This window comes from Carlito syrichta, unplaced genomic scaffold, assembly GCF_000164805.1.
Source record: "Carlito syrichta isolate Samal-C Ts95f unplaced genomic scaffold, Tarsius_syrichta-2.0.1 Scaffold302862, whole genome shotgun sequence".
Classification (NCBI taxonomy): Eukaryota; Metazoa; Chordata; class Mammalia; order Primates; family Tarsiidae; genus Carlito; species Carlito syrichta.
This window is the reverse complement of record NW_007246958.1, coordinates 368,628-388,074: the sequence shown is the minus strand read 5'-3', so window position 1 is coordinate 388,074 and position 19,447 is coordinate 368,628. Positions and strand designations below refer to the sequence as shown.

The 19,447-nt window shown below is 39.3% G+C and overlaps 1 protein-coding gene across 1 annotated transcript in view; it reads right to left on the bottom strand.

Annotated features, from left to right (window-relative positions):
- Positions 1-18,955, bottom strand: part of RUNX2 (runt related transcription factor 2) — a 113,315-nt gene extending 94,360 nt beyond the window's left edge. The window contains exons 1-2 of the mRNA XM_008057193.2: positions 18,454-18,955; positions 12,426-12,530 (exon numbers count right to left, since the gene is read on the bottom strand). Of these exons, the coding sequence (XP_008055384.1) occupies positions 12,426-12,530; positions 18,454-18,565 (217 nt within the window). The 5' untranslated portion in view covers positions 18,566-18,955. The remainder of the gene's footprint in view (positions 1-12,425; positions 12,531-18,453) is intronic.
- Between the last annotated feature and the right edge of the window lie 492 nt (positions 18,956-19,447).

The following is a 19,447-nucleotide window of genomic DNA, read 5'->3' as shown; positions in this document are numbered from 1 at the left end:
ACCCCCTGCACCCCTCCCCTTCCTCACGCTGGTTTCTCCTCGCTCTTCAGGTCTCCTTCCAATGTTACCTCCTTAGAGAGGCCTTCCTTGAACCACTCTCTAACAGGGTCCTTTCTGTCCTCTGCCATCCCTTTATTCTCTATTATGACATCTGTTCCCTTCACAGCACTTATCACAATTTGCAGTTAGATGTGATTATAGATAAATGTTTGTTTACTCGTTTTGTGTCTGTTTTCTCTACAAAATGTAGGCTCCTCAGAGGCGGGGATGGCCTCTGCCTTGCTTTGTATGCCTGGCACCTGGCTAACAATAAGCACTCAAAAGTAATTTTTGGAATGATTAAATGTTCCCATGGGGGGAAATATTTACATTTTAAAACACATCTCTAATTGTCACCCAAAAACAGGCTCTGTCCGCTACTATGAAGGGGGATGGTGTCTTTAGTTGTGGGACAGGCCAGGGGGAGGAAGGACACCTTCTCGGATCCATAGAGTCTCACATCATGCAGGTCAGACCAGGCCTTCCCATCATAGAGACAGTCATTAACTGGAAGCTGTCACCAGGCCTAACGTCATATTTCTTCTGAGAGCAATTATTCTTGTTTCCAGTCATTCTCTCTCCTTTCAGCCTCAACACAGTTATGTTATTCTGTACATTCCATAATTTTCCTGATGCCATTTCCTCACTGCTTTCACGCTCACAAAAGTACTAGCATTATCTGTGTGTGTGTGTGTGTGTGTGTGTGTGTGTGTGTGCGCGCGCCCCCACTCTGTGCCAGGCCCTCTACCTTGAACTTCTTTACTATTCAGCAATTCTACTACAGCACCAGGCATGCTTCATGTAACACTGCTTCATAACATCAACCAAGAACGCCCTTGGCCTGATACCAGGAGTTTCCACAACTTTAATGACACAGATATCAGGGAATAACTGAACAGGAAGGGACCTGGGATCCTTGCCCATCTCTTTAAATCATCTGCTAACTTGCAGAGTGACATGGGGCAAATGAGTTTTCAGGTGCCCATGCCTCAGTCTACCTATCTGTAAAATGCATAACGCCTCTCTCAGAGGGATGTGAAGAGAATCACTGAGGTAATGTCTAAGTGTTTAGAACTCCTTGGCAAAAAGGTACTACATAATTACTATTTGGTATTTAAGATGCCCTTCATGTGTGCCAAGTACTTTATGACCATTCCTTAGGAGTTACTCCCAGCTGCTCTATGAACTTGTCCTCATGTCCTTTTCCACTTAAAGGATGAAGACATGGAATTGGAGAAAAGTTTAGTGGTTTCCTTAGGGTCACTAAGATGGTAACAAGGTCTCAGAAGAGGAATTCCCATGTCCTCCAATTCCCTTAGTCATAAGTGAATCCACACCTTAAATGCAAATTACCCTTACAGATGAATTCCCTGTTAAGCTACCGTGAAAACAGCCCTCATGGTACAAAATACATTGCATAGTACAAAACACACTTGTTTTTGTAGGATGGAGTGGACAGTGAGGAGGCAAAAGAGAAACCAAAGCTCTAGAATTAGTAACCCAGACTTTACACTCACCCTCTACACATTCTACACCCTTCTATACATCTGTCTTTCTCCTTATTTCCTATAGAACAGGCTGCATTTTGTACCTTCATAATCTCCTTAAAGGGTCAATATTTTTCTACTAATAACTTCCTGGGCCAATCCTAAAAAGACACAGAGCCCAGGTTGAATCATCCTGAGTATTGCCCCAACCAAAATACATGCTAGCATTTTCATCCAGAGTGTATCTCATAAAAATTGGCTCCAATGAGGGAAACAATGAGAAAAAAATGACAATGCATGTTGCAGCATGTGCACACACAGTCCAGTGATGGAAAGGCAGAGAGCTTACGTCAGCATCTGTTGGCCTGTTCCCCACCAGTCACCTCCTCCACAGCTTCAAGGAGAGGCCCACCGAGGCATTACGGGAGTCACCTATGCACCTTGCCCAGAGATACTTCTACTCCAGATTGTGATCTCCTGATTCTTTTTTTTTTTAAGATGTGGGATACAATTCAGGATTAGGTATACATGTGGACATTGTACAGATCAAGTTTGGGCCTCCCTTTGGTCCCCACTTTTCCTGGCTCTCTTAAACCATGTTCCTCTAGGCCCCTGGCTCTCATACCGTTTTCCTCTAGGCCACACATTATTTTCTTACTGCTTCTTAATTCCATGGTTCATTTGCATATAAAACTAGGATCTGTGGGTTCTGAGTCCTGTACTCTCACTAAGAAGACAGACACTAAGATGTGGGCACCAACATCTAAAAACTGCTGCTCCTGTTGTTCATGAGAACAGTCAGATGACTTATAAGGATCAGATGTAATGATGGAGTTCTTTAACGTCACTTTGGATAGAAAGTTCCAAAGCAACTGAGGGTCTGCCCAAAGCAAAACTGTGAAATAGGGAATTGAATTTTCTCCTTCCTCCTCTCTTTGTTTTTTCCTTTGCAGGAACATCACCTCCCACCTCCTCCCCACTCACTGGCCCTGGACTGTTCAGAGCTCCCCAGGGTAGCAGGCACTTAGAAACATTTCCCCTCCATCATCCGTGAATATTTATGGATCCTGTATTCCCTTTCCTCAAATTCTACTACAATATTTGAGTAGTAAGTCTTCACACAAAGGAATGACTAGAAGTGTGGATCTCAGGCACTCTGAGCAGACAGACTTGCAGCAGGACACCTCTCACATCCCCTCATGTTGGCAGCAGCCAATGCACACAACTGCTAACACTTTCAGGAACAAAAACTCTTTGAGAGTTCACCACTAACAGTTTTTCACTGGAGGAACTACTGAAGGACCTACATCAAAAAAAGGAAACTGAACCCAGAAAAAAGAACTGAGGTGAAAGAAAGAGTGATGAGCAAATAAATCTATAAACAAAATGAGTAAAATATAAAGCACCGCTACTGACTAATCCAAGAAGTATAAAACAAGAATATACCAAAATGTCGGACAACATTAGAAGAGAGGGGGTGACTGTGGTTTTAAGAATGCTAAAGTTCTTATATGGATAGAAATCATGATTAATTTTATTGAGAAAAATATACACATTAAAATAGTAAGGATAACTACTAAAAGACATAAAGAAAATGATAATTTTCAAAGTAGTAGGGGAGGAAAGCTAGCTAGCTAGTAGTAGGGGAGGAAAGCTATATACAGAACAAAGATAAGGAATACTCTGTGAAAGGAAAACATTTGCAAAAGGGGTAATACAGAAACCCAAACTCTCACCTTAAAATAAAATCCTGCACTCCTAATAGTATACCAGAACTGAAAAACATCAGGAGTCTACACCACTACACCTGACTTGTAGCAAAATTGTGATGCTTGAAGTTGGCAACCATTGCCTACAAGTCCAACAAAGATCCTGCCTGCACGCTTTGACTCACAGCTTACTTTCTAGTACCCGGGATTTCACTGATCATTCTCCCTCTGTCTCCCAAAATCTGCTCCCCAAGAAAGGATTGTATATCACTTGTTTTCACCTTTAAAAAAATTTAAGTCTGAATTACCTTTTCCAGAGGTAATGGGATTTAAGATTTAGTCCTACTATAAGATAATTTTCAAAGTAGTAGGAGAGGGAAGCTAACATGTATATAGAACAAAATTAGATAAGGAATACTCTGTGAAAGGGAAATATTTGCTATATATATATAAATATTTGCTCTCTATATGTTAAAAATTTTATACATATAAAAATTTAAAAAAATTTTTTTGAGCTGGGGTCTCACTCTGTCACCCAGGCTGGAGTGCAGTGACACAATCATGGCTCACCACAGCCTGATCTCCTGGGTTCAGGCAATCCTTCTACCTCAGCCTCCCAAGTAGATGGGACTACAGGCGCACAACATCACGCCTTGCTAATTTTTAGAATTTTTTGTAGCACCGAGGTCTCACTATGTGGCCCAGGCTGGTCTCAAAGTCCTAGCCTCAAGCAATCCTCCCACCTCAGCCTCCCAAAGTGCTGGGATTACAGGCATGAACCATCACATTTGGGCTTTAATCCTAAATTTTAATGAAGAGCTTTTGTCTACTAGCAAATAGATTTTAACCACCAGTGCACAGCAGCAGAGAAATTTTGAGAAGAACTGATTCCTTTGCTACTTACAAATATGCAGTCTCTTATTATTACATATGACTCTATATTAATATTTTAGACCTAAATGGTTTTTAGGCCCTCTCTTAATTTCCAAAAGTTACTTGAAAAACAAGAGCAATTATTTTCCATACTTGCCCAAATAACAACTTCTGAGAGTTTACGTAAAGACCAAAGATGTACTTTAATTGATGACACAGATATAGCCTATAAAAATGCTAAGTAGGGATAAGGATGACTTCTCTGAAAAAAAATGCTGTAGCACAAGCAAAGCAGAAGTGAAGGAAGTATTTCAATGATCTGTTAGGAATTAATCTTTTTTGGGAAGAAAAAAGTCATTTTTATAAATAAACAAACAAATAAGACCCACCCCCCCAAAAAAGAGAAAAAACTCTTCCAAGTTGCTAACACTATTTTCAGAATGAATGATTTCTGACTTCCACCAAGACACAAACTACTGACACATTTGGATCAAGTATGTGTGTCTTTTTAGAAGACATTAGAAGACATATCACTTGAAAACTTGCCATGTTATATTTAGTTAGAAGCAAATATATCGGCGGGAACATATGCATGTGGAAAATGTGCTGGTATTGTGAAAGCTCCAGCTCCTTGTTAACACAAGTCCGATACAATGAGAAAGCACATTCAAACTAGGAAGCCAGGGAAGGGTGCAAAGGAGGGACACGAGCGTGTTTTAACGGCTGTGATAATTTGCCATGAAAAGATGTTAAGGCCATGGCTCCTTGCTGCAGCATGCCATGTGCTGCTGAATTAAATTACTGCCATGCAGTCTGCTAGCAAAGGAATGTGTAAACAGGCCATATATCCTTGCATCAGTTCCACAGAATGTTGCGCAACACAAGATGCCTCTCGATGTGTCATTTCCTTCTTGGCTATCTTCCCAGCTCCTGACAGTCAGTCAACAACAAAAAAAAAAAGACTGAAAGATATTTAAAACTGCTCTTCTCAAGAACACATTCCACCAACCACCAGACATAACCTCCACTAGTGCTTCTGACCCCCCCATCCTACTTGAAGAAAAGGAAAAAGGGAACCTTCTCTTTTATGTTTTTTTTTTTACTGTTATTATTCTCTTAAGTCAAAGATTTTCAACAATGTTTTATATAGTAGTGGCCAAGTGATTAATATCTATGACAATCAAATTGCTGCTTGTATTTGCCAACTTGTAGATATCAAAACACAGCATTTACCCATAAATTCTGTTCCTTGGGCACTTCAGAGATGGTGAAGAACTCAGGGTAAAATCTGCAAGTCAAGAGGTTAAGGGCTTTTCTTCTAATGCTTTGCACTAAGGACCAAAACCCAGGCCTATGCATCAGGAATATGGCACAAGGCCTGTCAAGGTTTTCTCAAATTGTCTTCACAGAAAGCAAGAATGTGAATTCAAGAACTGTGTCCAGAGGTATCAGATAACCTTGAGAAATTCTTCTCTGTTCCACCATTCAACACGTTTTACACGTCTCCTACCTTCTTTCATGTGTGACCAACCGCTAAATATGCATCCACCATTGGCAAATAAGCAAAGGTCATGGGGCAGTTTTTAGTATAAAAGCCTATTCCTGGCCAGGTGCAGTGGCTCACACCTATAATCTCAGCACTTTGGGAGGCCGAGGTGGGAGGATTGCCTGAGCCCTTGGGTTCGAGACCAGCCTGGGCAACTTGACAAGGCCTTGTCTCTACAATAAATCAAGAAAAATTAGCCAAGAGTGATGGTGCAGGCCGATGGTTCTGGCTACTTGGAAGGCTGAGGCAGAAGGATCGCCTGAGCCCAGCAGGTGGAGGCTGCAGTGGCCATGAGCATGCCACTGCACTCCAGTCTGGGCGAGAGCGTGAGACTCCAACTCAAAAAAAAAGGTCTATTCTTTTACCCAACTAGGATGAATAGTTATGGAGGATAAAAGCGAGCTGCCACTGACATCATCTGGAATGAGGAAAATGCCAATCCCTCAATTCTCCCCACCCTTCACCAGCTGGAAAATAGTTTGAGAACTAGGTGGAACAGCATGAGAGAAATGTGATAACCAGGCAGAGTGGCACACACCTGTAGTCCTCACCATGAGGGAGGCTGAGGTGGGAAGACCACTAGAGTCCAGAAGTTCCAGGCTGCAAGGTGCTATGATCATGCCACTGCACTCCAGCCTGGACAACAGGGTGAGATCCTGTTTCTAAAATGTTAATTAATGAAAAAGAAAAATGAGATGATGTGTTGCCCAGACCACCTATTTTGTTAAGTCTGTTACCTCAAGTTTGTATAGGCAAAACTTTTGCAATTCAAAATGCCTTAATATGGAAAAATGAAGCTTCTCCAAAGAATTATAAATTTGTGGACTAATTGGGTACAGGTGAGAATGAGCAGAAAAAGAACAAATAGAAATACAAATGGTACTCTATACTTCTGGATAACTTCTCTCTCACCTAAGCTCCATTCCCTTACTGAAGTCACAAAAAAAAGCGAAGCAGAGAAATGTTGCAGCATGTACTCTAAGTCTGCAATAATGGAGCTAGATGACGGGGATGAGGGGGTGATGGGGGAGAGCTTCTTTCTGCCACCAGGTCAGGACAGGTGGCTGGTTGCTTGGCGGTGAACAACAGTGCCCTGGCAGGAAGTATACAGTTGATAGCTTTGGTCTCTCCTTGAAAGTAACTATGGTTTACTTACCTAAGATCCAACACACAAAAATTCTTAGAAATCCACTTACATGCGTCAGGTTTCAAGTTTGCAGGTGTGCTGGCAAGCAAGAATTTCAAAGCTGGATGATATAAAGTATAAAACCTCCAAGCTTGTCCATTTGAGGGTTCATAAGCTATTTCTGCTACAGACTCATCATGTTGCCAGGTAAGGCTCACACTTCTTTTTGTTGAAACACCTTCTCTCATATGAGTATTGATCTGACCCAGCTTGATATAGATCTGCTAATATCAAGTACCACAAGATAATACCAGCCCTTAATTCATCTTATATTTACCAAATTTGTTCAATTCAGAATGAAGCTACTATTGGAGCAGTACACTTAAGAATCCTTTTACAGATATTTAAATGTCCCCAGACTGAAAAATTCAAGAGACAATTTAGAAAACTGTACCATGAAAAAATTACTTCTCCTATTGCAACAATGACATACCAGCTAAGCACTCTTGGAAGCTGGTGGCATTGGTGGCCCAATGAACCCCTCTCCCCATCATTCATAACTTTATGTACTTTCTTCCCCTTAAATCCAGGCTATACCTGTGTCTCACTATAACCAATAGAATGTGGAGGAGGCAACTGCACACCAGTTATGAGCCTGAGCCTTAAGAAGGCCTACTAACTTATGCTTTTGCACCTCAGGGAGTCCTAAAAGCTGGCATGTAAGGAATCTGACTCAGCTGGAGCGACCTCATGGAGAGGCCATATGAAGAGGGAGAGGACCTAAGAAGACATGGAGAAAGCGAGGGGTGCCCAACTCTCCCATCATTCCAGCAGAGCTCAACCTTACAGCCATCCCACCAAGGCACTAGGTATAGGAATGAAGCCATCTTGGATGTTCCAGCACCAGCCACCATCTGACTGCAGCTACATGACAGACCTTAAGTAAGGCCAACAGAAAAACGATCCACCTGAACCCCAGTCCACCCACAGAACCGTGAGAAATCATAAACTGGTTGCTATTTTAAAACATTAGGTTTGGGGGTAGTTTGCCATTTAACAATAGATAACTGAAAAGGTGGCAAGAGAATTAAAAGGATTCTGACTATGTGAGGTTATTTACCTTGTCTGTCTGCACTACCAACATACCTTTTTTCAACAGTCCTCTTTCCTAAGTCAGAACCACTTCTATGAAATATGATGCTGCTAACCAAGTTTTCACATTCCCGTACAAATTCTTTAAATCAGACTGGAGTTAGGACTGAATGCAGAGATGGAACAAAGGCTCCTAATAGACACTGATGTTTAAAAGAGTTTGGTATCCAAATGCATTACCGCTGCTGCTGCTACACAGGCTACTCCTGCTGGCAGTTGTTCTTCAGAGCCAGCCTGCCAACAAGAAGGTCAAAACGCCTCGCCTAAACACAAGACTTACAAATTTGGGATCTTAAGTATGATGTCATGTCTTGAAATGATAAGCTGGCAAAGAAAATAAATGGCATTTTGTAAAGATGTGCGCCGTTTTCATGTTTACGCTACTTAAGAGGAAGGTTCTAATAAGTCATCGGCTATGTTCCTTTAAAGGGAAGTTTTATAACTGAGATGAATCACAACTGCAAAAGATCAAAGTTAAAAAACATCAGTGATGCCACGGGGTACTTTTTAATCTTGTAATGAGTGATGATCATGTGCTCTTATGAAGTTAGTCCAACTGCCAACGCCAGATGTGTATATTAAGAAAAGAAGTTGTTTGTGATGTGACAGCAGTGGTTCAGCTGCCAGAGACAGAAAACATAGAAGGATGAAAACTTTCGGATTTTTTGAGTGAAAAGCAAGTCTTGGCAGATGTGTTGATAAGCAGGGCCTCATAGTGGGGTACTAGTGCCACAGCATCCTCTCTTGGACTTTGCTGCAAACAAACTGCGTTTATCATCAGTTCTGCACAGCTTTACCTGGGCAGCATGAATATGTGCTCAAGGCACGATTTATAACACTTATTAGCATCATTTACCACTAAGCAAAAACTAGTAAAGCCACCTGCAGGGGAAAAAAGTGATACACTAGGCAACAGAATCTAGATGGTATCTGTTTCCTGGAAGCATGCTATAAGCAAAACTCTACAGCAAACTACTGACACGAAGAAAATTGTTGAAATAACAGCTAACACTTAATGAGCACTTACTACATGACAGTCATTGTGCTGCGCATTTTACATTCATTACATCATTTAACAACCTTACAGAAACTGATGAGGAAGATACTATTATTATCATTCTCACTTAAAAGTTGAGAAAACCAAGGCAAAGAGAAGTTAGGTAACTTGTCTGCTTCCATGCAGCTAATAAGTGGTGGGTTTGGGATTTCAATCCAAGCAGTCTGACATAAAGACCCAACTAGTTAACCCAGAACTTGACCTTGTCTAAACAGCTGAGCCACCAAAAGCAACCTTTTCAATGTATACTCAGATCTCCTGCAGAAGGAGTAAAATTCTATTAATAGGAACCAATAGTACAAAATCCTCAGCTCCTTCAAACCACTACAGCAATAAACAAAAGTAAACTATTCCTATGACAAAAAACCACTACTTAAGGGATTATAATTTGGGGGAGAAGAAGCTAAAACAATTGCTATTGTCTTTTTTTCACCCCTCAGAAAAGCCTTTTACTAAATAAAGCCTTTCTCTGTTAGAGGTCCACAAAATAAACTACTTTGAAATCTAGAGCAAGGCAAGCTATGATTTGTTAGCCAAATCTGGCCCACCACATGTTTTTATAAATAAAATTTTAGTGGAATACAGGTTGAGTAATCCTAATCTGAAAATCCAAACTCTGAAATGTTCCAGAATCAAAAACTTTTTGAGCACCGACATGCTGCCACAAGTGGAAAACCTCACACATAGCTTAACAAATATTTTGTTTCATGCACAGATTTCAGAATATTGTATAAAATTACCTTCAAGCTATGTGTATAAGGTGTATATGAAACATGAATAAATTTCATGTTTAGATTTGGGTCCCATCCCTAAGATATCTTATTATGTTTATGCAAAAGTTCCAAGATGCAAAAAAATCCAAAATCTGAAACATTTCTGGTCCCACACATTTTGGATAAGAGATACTCAGCTTGCATAGCCGTGACCATTCACTTATGTATTTGCCTAAGCTGTTTTTGCCCTACAATGGCAGAGCTGAGTGCTTGTGACAGAGACTACCACATGGCCCATAGAGTCAAAATTATTTACTATCTGGCAATTTGCAGACAAAGTTTGCCAACCCGTGTTCTAAAGGATCCCCCACTTAACATTATATACACCAACCAATTAAAATCCTATTATACCCGCTGCTGAAGGGAATTGAAAACTCTACGTCTCCCATACCTGAGAGCATTAAAATTGAAGAACAGTATTGAAAACAGTGCTATACTACAAACATTCAGTGCCCAGCATGACCAAGTGCAGGATGGAAGGAAATAATCTAGAACAGAGTCCAGGTTGTAGGACCAAGCTGTCCCATCCTATGTCCAGACACTGACTTTGGCAAGTCACCTCACGACGTCAGGTAAAAATGTTATCACATTTTCACAGATACTTTTGGTTTACAAGAAATGTTACTCAGGCTTATCTAGGGCAGGTGATCTGCCACTCACAGAGCTGTATCTGCTCTCCCTTTCCACTCTCAGCACTCTCAGCACCACCCAAAACCTGAACTCAGGTCATACATATGCCACCGGCCCCTCTACTTCTAACCCTCACTGCTTTCAGAGCACTTCTCTGCTTTTACAGGGCAGTGATTCTATCCATAATTAATTCTGCCAAAAACCTTTCTGAAATGAGGCACTGCTATCCATGTTTGAAGTAGAAGTGACTTTCTCAAAGCCACCCTGCCTCCTCATGTTTTCCCCTATCTTTCATAACAGGACTTATCATTCCCTGTTTCCTCTCCCAACCATCAACTCTGGAGCATCAACTCTGATGTTTATGTACATACACACACACATAGGGAGACAGACACCCACATACACAAAGACAGACAGACAGACAGACACACACACACACACACACACACACACACACACACACACACAGTAATGGTTTTTCCAGGAACGGAGAAAGGCAGCAGAGATCAGCAGGAAACATCTTTAAAGATACTAGTGGTGTTAAATGCTAAAAGACTACTCTCCTGAGTTATGCGTTACTAAAATGAATGCCCCCGCCTTTTCAGGAACTCAAGAGCTAGTTTGATAGAAGATTAGAAGATGGCTTCCATCATAAGGCATCATTCTCAATTTATGGCCATCCAGAAAAGTCAGACAAAGCCCCAAATCAGGCTGACAGTCCTTCTCTGTTCCATTACCTGCACTGCATAACCAATGGTCCGCAGGACTGGAGACTGGGGCTTACACATATGTGTACAGCAACCACCTAATAGGACAGTCCCAAACTGAACAGACAGGGCCAGCACTGACCCAACATGATGAACCAGGAAGAATGTTATACACATGTAAGGAGGAATAAACAAAACCTCAAAAACTTGCTTTTGAGGCAGGAAACCTCCCTAGTTGAGGCAAGCAGTCAGCCTTTGTGAAAAGAAACAGGCAAAAACTACAGGAGCCACCATATGTTCCCACTGCTCAAAGCTATGCTACCTGGGTAGAGGCAAACCCTTACCAGCCCTTTCTCTCATTCTATGGAAAGAAAAGATATGCTACTCCCATAGTCCAGGCAGGTGCTGCTATAGAACAAATACTTCTGCCAGCTGTTTATCCAGCACAAACCAAATTAAACTCCCTAAATGCAATGGTCAGGACTCCAATGTGTAAGTATTCAGTCAGCAAAGTCAGAGTTTTATATGATGTGCCCATTGACACAGAATTGTTCATGGTTTCTGTATCCAATTATCTTTAACCTGCTAGGCTGAGTTTGTTCAAAACAGTTTAGGGTGGGTGACTGGCAGGAAAGCAAACTTGTTTCAATTTAGATTTGGGGGGGGAAACAGATTGGCCCAAATAGATTATGTGCACTACCTTAAACTGACAGCCAGTTAAACTTTCTGGATGTCTAGACAAACAAACCAAAATAGGATTTAAACACGGTTTGACTCTATCTGTTAAAAGAAACTACCTATAACAATTATTAGAGCATGACCAAACAACAGTGTTGTAACAATCAAGCAAGTTATCATTTGCAAATAAATTCTTTGTAATTAAGCAGTGTGCTCTTTATAAAGGGAATTGAGTGGGCGAGTTAAAAAGCTAAAACACATTCTTAGGCCATGGGAAACATACGCAAGTGCTTTTTGACTAAGCTCAAGATTTTTAAGTTTATTGTTTTCTTCCTCAGCTCTCATGGGTCTATTCTGCCCTGACTCTTATGCACAATGGATAAGCACAATTTCTTAGCAAATAAATAGTGACTGAATAATTGTTCACTCACTTCCCAAAATTAAAGAGGCCTTAACAGTTTGTGAAACTGTAATTTTATTTTCTAACTATGACGTTCTATTAATTGTCCCTTACTAAAAATATATGCAGATGGCAAACTTTGCAAAGACACTGTGGACATGAAAGTAACACTACCTCATTTGGAATCGATTCCTCATAGGGTCTCCAGAAACTCTACTACTATTTTCAACAGAAAGGCAAATACTTACTTCTGGGTTCCCGAGGTCCATCCACTGTAACTTTAATTGCTCTGTGATAGGTGGCTACTTGGGGGGGATTGGTGAAGACAGTTATGGTCAAGGTGAAACTCTTGCCTGCAGATGTAAAAGGGGAAAATACATAGTGAATATGAAAAGGTAGTATTGATGATTATACAGCAGCATAGATGTCCAAGTTGCATTCAAGCACCTCTGAGGAGGCAGTGAAACAAAGACAGGAGTCAGGACTTCTCATTCTAAATTGGAAATCCTCTGATGACCACTTTAAGTACGAAATTTGCTTAGTGTTAATATCATCATCCTCACTGCAGTACTATGCAGGAAAACTCCACTTCCAAAAATGCTCCTCAGTGGCAACAGTTGTAATGAAAATAAAAACTCTGATGTACTTGAGAAAGGTTCTTTTTCAGTTTTCCCCAACATCAAGAATACATCCAAGGACAGACAATTTTAGAAGCCTTTATTTAGGATTAGGTCATGACCTCATGAGAGAACAATAGTAAATCATTGTTGATTATGTTATTTATTTCACATGGCTTTAACATTTCATTTGGTTAACTGCACTACAATAAGAAGATGAAAGAGGAAAGTTCTTATGGGAATCATTTTAACAGGAGCCAGTGTCTCCTGTCCTGGCCTTAATGTGCCTGTGGTATGATGATTTCATCATTACTGGAACAAAGTTTTTCTCCTCCCTTCACCCCTCCCCTAACTTATATCCCTGCTGTTAAATCTTGAAATAACTCCCTGTGACTTATTTTTTGCTAAATGAACATGACATCTCTCAACATAAACATGAATTTTTACTTTTAGCAGAGGGTGTGTTTTGTTAAAATATTACATCTGATGCTTCAAATTAATAAGCTAAAAGTGATGAATAAGACGGAAGAAAAAGAGACAGGGAAAAGTTTGATAGATTTGGATGTCTGCTTTCTTCAGAAGAAGATACCATTTTCTGTTACACAGACTCACTGACAGTTGTAATCAGTTAGATTTGCAACGGTTAGTCATGTCAGATAGTCAAAACTGCAAACTGTTACAAGACAGGAAAAGGTGGGCGTGAAACAGTGACTCAATAAAACATTCGGCAATCTTGAGCCAGAGTACTCATTTAGTCTGCTCCTGTAACAGACCTTTAAAAAGCTCATTTTGTTTTGCTTTGTTTTTTGGTCAGGGACTTTTTTTTCCTTTACTGAAAGCTGTGGATATTAAATCAAAACACAAATCTTAGACAATATGTAACAATGCAAAGTTTAATGCAATCTTTTCAAAGTTTAATATGGAACAGGTTATATACAAGGCTTAACGTAGAACAGGTCTTTGGCTGTCAAGTCCAGTGAATGGGTTTTCTTTTCAACCCAGACCATGTAAGTTCCTAAAATCTGTTTAAGACATACATAATTTGTTAGTGAGCATATACAGTTTTAAGTCTCCTTGGCTATACTTTTTCATGGCCAAGGGAGGAAAAAAAGAAAAGTCAAGACAGGAATTGGAAGGGGAGTATTGAATAGGGGAAGATGAATATTAATTCAAAGTCTATTAAGGGCCAGCCACTTCATACCCATTATCTCATTTAATCCTCCCCAGCTAGATTTATCATCCTCATTTCACAAATGAGGAAGCCAAAGCCCAGAGCAGTTTAGTAATTTACTCAAGTTTACACAACTAATAAGAGGATAAAAATCAGGATATAAACCCAGGTCTTTCAGACCCTAAAATTAATGCGCTCTCTCGCTCTCTCGCTCTCTCTCTCTCTCTCTCTCTCTCTCTCTCTCTCTTAAAATCCTGTCACCTTGGCAGAGAACATTTAAAAAATTAATAGGTAGTTTATTTCTAGATGTGTCCCAATCAGCTCTATGTGCCCAAGAAACAGTAAAAATAAATTGACAAATGTAATATCTTAGCCAGGACGATGAAAGCATCTGTTTTCAAAGTGTTATTGACATATCATATTTCATCCACTATATACTGGATTTAAATAATTTAATTGTTAGGGAACTGAGGCTTTATTATAAACATTAAGACTAACCAGAAGAATAAGCCAACCAGAGTCTAAACTAGTTACAAGAAAACTGAAAGTCTACAGAAATGGAGATTAGAAACTTAAACAGAAAGCCACTGGACTCAGATCAAGACCTTAAAACAATGGAAAAATCTAGAGGAGTGAAACAGCTGAATCTCTAGATTAAAAGTTAGTTTACATTAAAACATCTGAGAATGCCATTTTGGGTTGAATTAGTGGTCCATGGACCCAGGACTGAAATTTCTAACAGTAGCTCCAATGGCTGTGTTTGAAAGCCAGTTGTCGTCCATGGCACTAATCTTAATAAGTCAAAAATATATAGAGATCTCAATTATCCTTAGTGCCTCTAAATAATCTGCTAGAGATATTGTTCATGAATTATCTAAAATGGTTTGGGGAATATTTCTATTTTAGACTTTTACAACTTCCCTAGGATATTAAAAATCATTTATGCTTCTACCAAATTCAGAGAAATGCCTCATGTAGGAACAAAAACCAAATACAAAATTTACCCATCAAGTATAAAGCATCTAAATGTTCAGAATGGAATCAGTTTTCAATTAAAAAAATCTTTATGAAAGAGATGGGTTTGAGGCAGAAAGCAAGTATTTAAATACAACTATGATCTTCCAAAGTCAAATCACACATTCATGATTTCTTTAAGCTTTAAAAAATTCTGAATCCCATTTTTTTATCACTTCCCACACTGATAAAAATGCAAGTCTCACTTAAAAATGCAAGCTCTTATTTAGGGAGCTAGCAGTCACTAGATAACTATCATCCACAGCTTCATCTAAGAAGTAGTTCTGCAATATGTCCTCAAGTCATATATTTTCTAAGGTAAACATAGGGAACTATCATTGATCTACAGTTCCAACCTGGCCTAAGGGGCTGCCAAGAACATTCAAGAGGGATACGTAGGACTGTTAGCAGCTTTCAATGGACAAAGTGCCATGCTCTGTACACTGTAGAGGCTTAAAAATGCTTGTAAGTTAAAAGTAGCATGATTGATGTCAAAAGAGAGGAAGCACACCAAAAAAATTTAAGTATTTTAAATATTTCTGCTTAAAATATAAAGGAGAATAAAGGAAAGACAACTAAAAATCATAATCCAGCCGGGCTCGTTGGCTCAGCCTGTAATCCCGCGCCTTTGGGAGGCTGAGGTGAGTGGATTACCTGAGCCCATGGGTTCAAGACCCACCTGGGCAGGCGAGACCCCATCTCTACAATAAAATCAAAAAATTAGCCGGGCGTGGTAGCGCGCGCCTGTAATTCCAGCTACTCAGAAGGCTGAGGCGGAAGGATTGCTGGAGCCCAGCAGGTCGAGGCTGCGGTGGCCAGGAGCGGCCACTGCACTCCAGTCTGGGCGACAGAGTGAGATTCCAACTCAAAAAAAACAAAAAAGAAAAATCATAATCCATTCCTAACTTAATGCAAGTTTTGTTGATGCTCTACGTTTATTCCACAGCACTTTCAAAAGCTGTGGTTATAAACTATTAAAGTCAAAGTAAGTAGTGAGGTGACTCCTTTATAAATCTAAGGTTGTTTTTCAATCTTGGAGAGTTTATATTTCTATCAGTGGAAAGAAAAAAGTGTAATGGTATTTTTTATTTTTTAACACTACTGAAAATAGAAAATTTTTAAAGCTGGGAAAGAAAATACAATAGTAGCAGCATGTTGATCCAGATTTTAAAACTCAAGAGAAATGTAGAAGTGTGAAAATTGAAGAGGAAGCTGGAAAGAAATAAAGCAGGTCAGGTACAAAGGGTACAAAGGCAGGTTAAGGGTTTCCTGCCACCGAAAAACTGACCCTTTTTTTTTTCAGAGTGCTGTCTCTTATCAGTGTTCTATCCTTTTTTCTTCTTCATTTCAGCTTGATATTACTGTTTCCTCTCATACAATGTTAGTGTAGTGATATAAAAATCTATTATTAGTGATAAATCAATTTTTCTTTCTCTCTCCACCCGTTCCCCCTACCCCCCATCTAAATCTTGAAGACAAGTCTGGACCAATTTCTCCATCCTGCCTCTGGCAGCAGACTGTAGCATTTCAGATCCTCCACCAAGTCCCGGCTGCTTCAAAGGAAAAATCCTACTTTCTTCAGTTAAGATCATAAGAAATATAGGGGGAGGGGGTCAGCTCTGTTTGGACATAATTACACTTCATCAAAAGAAGCTTTCTTCATCTTCCATGCGTGAAAAGTCTGCAAGCAGTTAAGTCTGTCTTTTTTTTTAAATATAAAAATTGCTATTTGGGAAACCAGCCAAAACTCAGAAAGCCAATATAGTAAAACAGTGCACACCCTTTGTTTCTCTTTGAAGTTTCTTAAATAAATATGTTGAGGGTTTACAAAGTACACTATCACTTTGCCATAGTTTCTACTCAAATTGATCAGAAAAAAGTTATGCAGCATCTATATAATTCAAAAGCAAGATAAATGAAAATACTAGCTGGAATCCGCAAAGTTAAATTAAGTATAGCATCCAATCCTTTAAATACTAGAATTCATTACTCTAGTTAAAGAGAAAATAATATTACATAAGAAGAAAGATACAATTCAGAGCACACAGGTAAATCATCATGTTCACATTGTTCTTGATTCTAAGTTTAAAAAGAGAGAGAAACTTTAATTGTACTATGGATCTGCATTAGTAACTGAGGAAAAAAAAAAAAGAATGAAGACACACATACATACTCCAAACCTAATCAGTCAATAGTGATGTAAGATGTGTCTTTTTTTTTGTCTTCTAATGAAAGTAAACTAAACCTGATACAGAGATAACCCCCTTTAGTTTTGATTCTACCAGAGGCTGTGAGCCTCATTTTATTTCAAACAACCTGTCAGTGACAGTATCTCATTAGCATGAATCATTTTTTTCAAGTTACAAAGTACAACTTCTTGGCCCTGTTCCTAGAAAGTAAACTAAAACTACTCATCGGAAACAGCCTTGCTTGAATTTCCCTTATCAAGTTTTTACAATGGTAATAATTTGACATCTGATCCAAACTAAAGAGCAATTATTAGACATGGTTTAAAAATTGATGTTTCTCATTTCCTAATTCAAACCTGGGCTGCAATGATTCCAGAGGACTTTATTTCATCTCAGTCTAAAGTGGTCTATTTTCTCTCTTATTATCTAAGTACTTAAAATGGAAATATTAGATTCAATAAATTAGCATAATAGTTCTAATAGGTGCGTAATTAGTAAAAGTCTCTCTATAGAATAAGTTAATAAAAGACAAAACATTGATCTTGGAGACCGTTTTTTAATTAACCCCATTTATCAAATACCTGCAAAACTCCTAAAAGGGATTATTTTCTGTTTTATGATTTCTTAAGGATTCCTAATATTTGAATATGGATTCAGATGGTAGGAATCCTTACATAGTGTGAAACTATTAGAGTCCTGATCATCCATCTGTCTAGGCAACTTTACATAGTCATTCTAACATAAGTAATACATTATTCACTTATTCAAATGAAAAGTCCTCTGTTAAAAAAGCATGATTTTTAAACAGATTCTTATTATAAGAGCAAATCAAATCATACAGAGGTAACATATGTGACAAGTGAAAAGCATTATGCTAGCTGTACTTGCTACAACTTAGAGTACAATTGATATTATCAGGAAATTGATCCAATGCATTCATTTTTCTTTCCCCTTTACCACTCAATTTACTCAGTGATTTGACTCCTCATAATTCAGAAGTTGATCCTCCAACTGTTCTTTTCTCTACCTTATATGCTCACACCCAGTGAAATTAGGAGCTAGTTCTTCTGAAAGCACTGTTTGAATTTTCAATATCATAAAACAAATGAAAAAGGCCTGAGTACTCAGAAAAGCACTCAACTTCATCTGGATGTATTTAAATCAAATCTTCAGTAATTCTGTTCAGAAAAAGAAGGTGCTGATTTGTACACAGACTAGTCTACATTTCATCAGAGGATCCTAATGTGTTTATTCCATTATCAGTATTAAAAGTCAAGAAACCTACCTCGTCCACTCCGGCCCACAAATCTCAGATCGTTGAACCTTGCTACTTGGTTTTTCATAACAGCAGAGGCATTTCGGAGCTCAGCAGAATAATTTTCATCATTACCCGCCATGACAGTAACCACAGTCCCATCTGGTACCTCTCCAAGGGCTACCACCTACATAAAACAGGAAACACAGCAGCAATAATGGTACATCAGAAAAGCTTAAAAACAGAATAAATTCTCATTGTAAACGATGTGCCTTATCAGGACTTAGTGTTCTAGTCCAGTAATGGCAGGCAGGAATGAAGCATCTGTATAAGGCTTATGATGCCACTTCAAACAGACCAATGTTTCAGGGTCCACCCATTTCAAAGGCAGGCAAAATTTTCCCTCATTTGTTGTTGGATTCTTCACAGAATATATGTATATTTTTATTAAATCCCCATGTTAGATTGTCCACAGGAATTATGCCACAGAAGAAAGGCTGATGCCTCATCTGTAGATTGTATTGTACAGAATAAGGCATCACCTGTCTGCAGCCCTCCTCTCAGGGAAAGCCCTGAGGTGTGGTCTCATCCGGATCACAGGCTAAAAAATATCAAGTCTGATCAACTCTACAGAAGACTATTAGGTGAAACCCTGGAGTTACTAACTATAAAAAGTCCTAGATCCAGTGTGCTCTGCATTTCATCTCCTTCTAACAGAGCCAGAAATTCAGCTTTTTTTTCTTTTCCTTTTTTTTTTTTTTTTTGAGAGGGTCTCACACACTGGAGTGCAGTGGTGTGATCATAGCTCACTGTAACTTTGAACTCCAGGGCTCAAGTGATCCTCCCACCTCAGCCTCCCAAGTAGGTAGAACTACTGGTGCTTGCCACCACACTGGCTAATTTTTTTTAAATTATTTCTTTTACAGACAGGGTTTCACTATGCTGCCCAGACTGGTCTCAAACTCCTGGCCTCAAGAAATCCTTCTACCTCAGTCTCCCAAAGCACTGGGATTATGGCATGAAC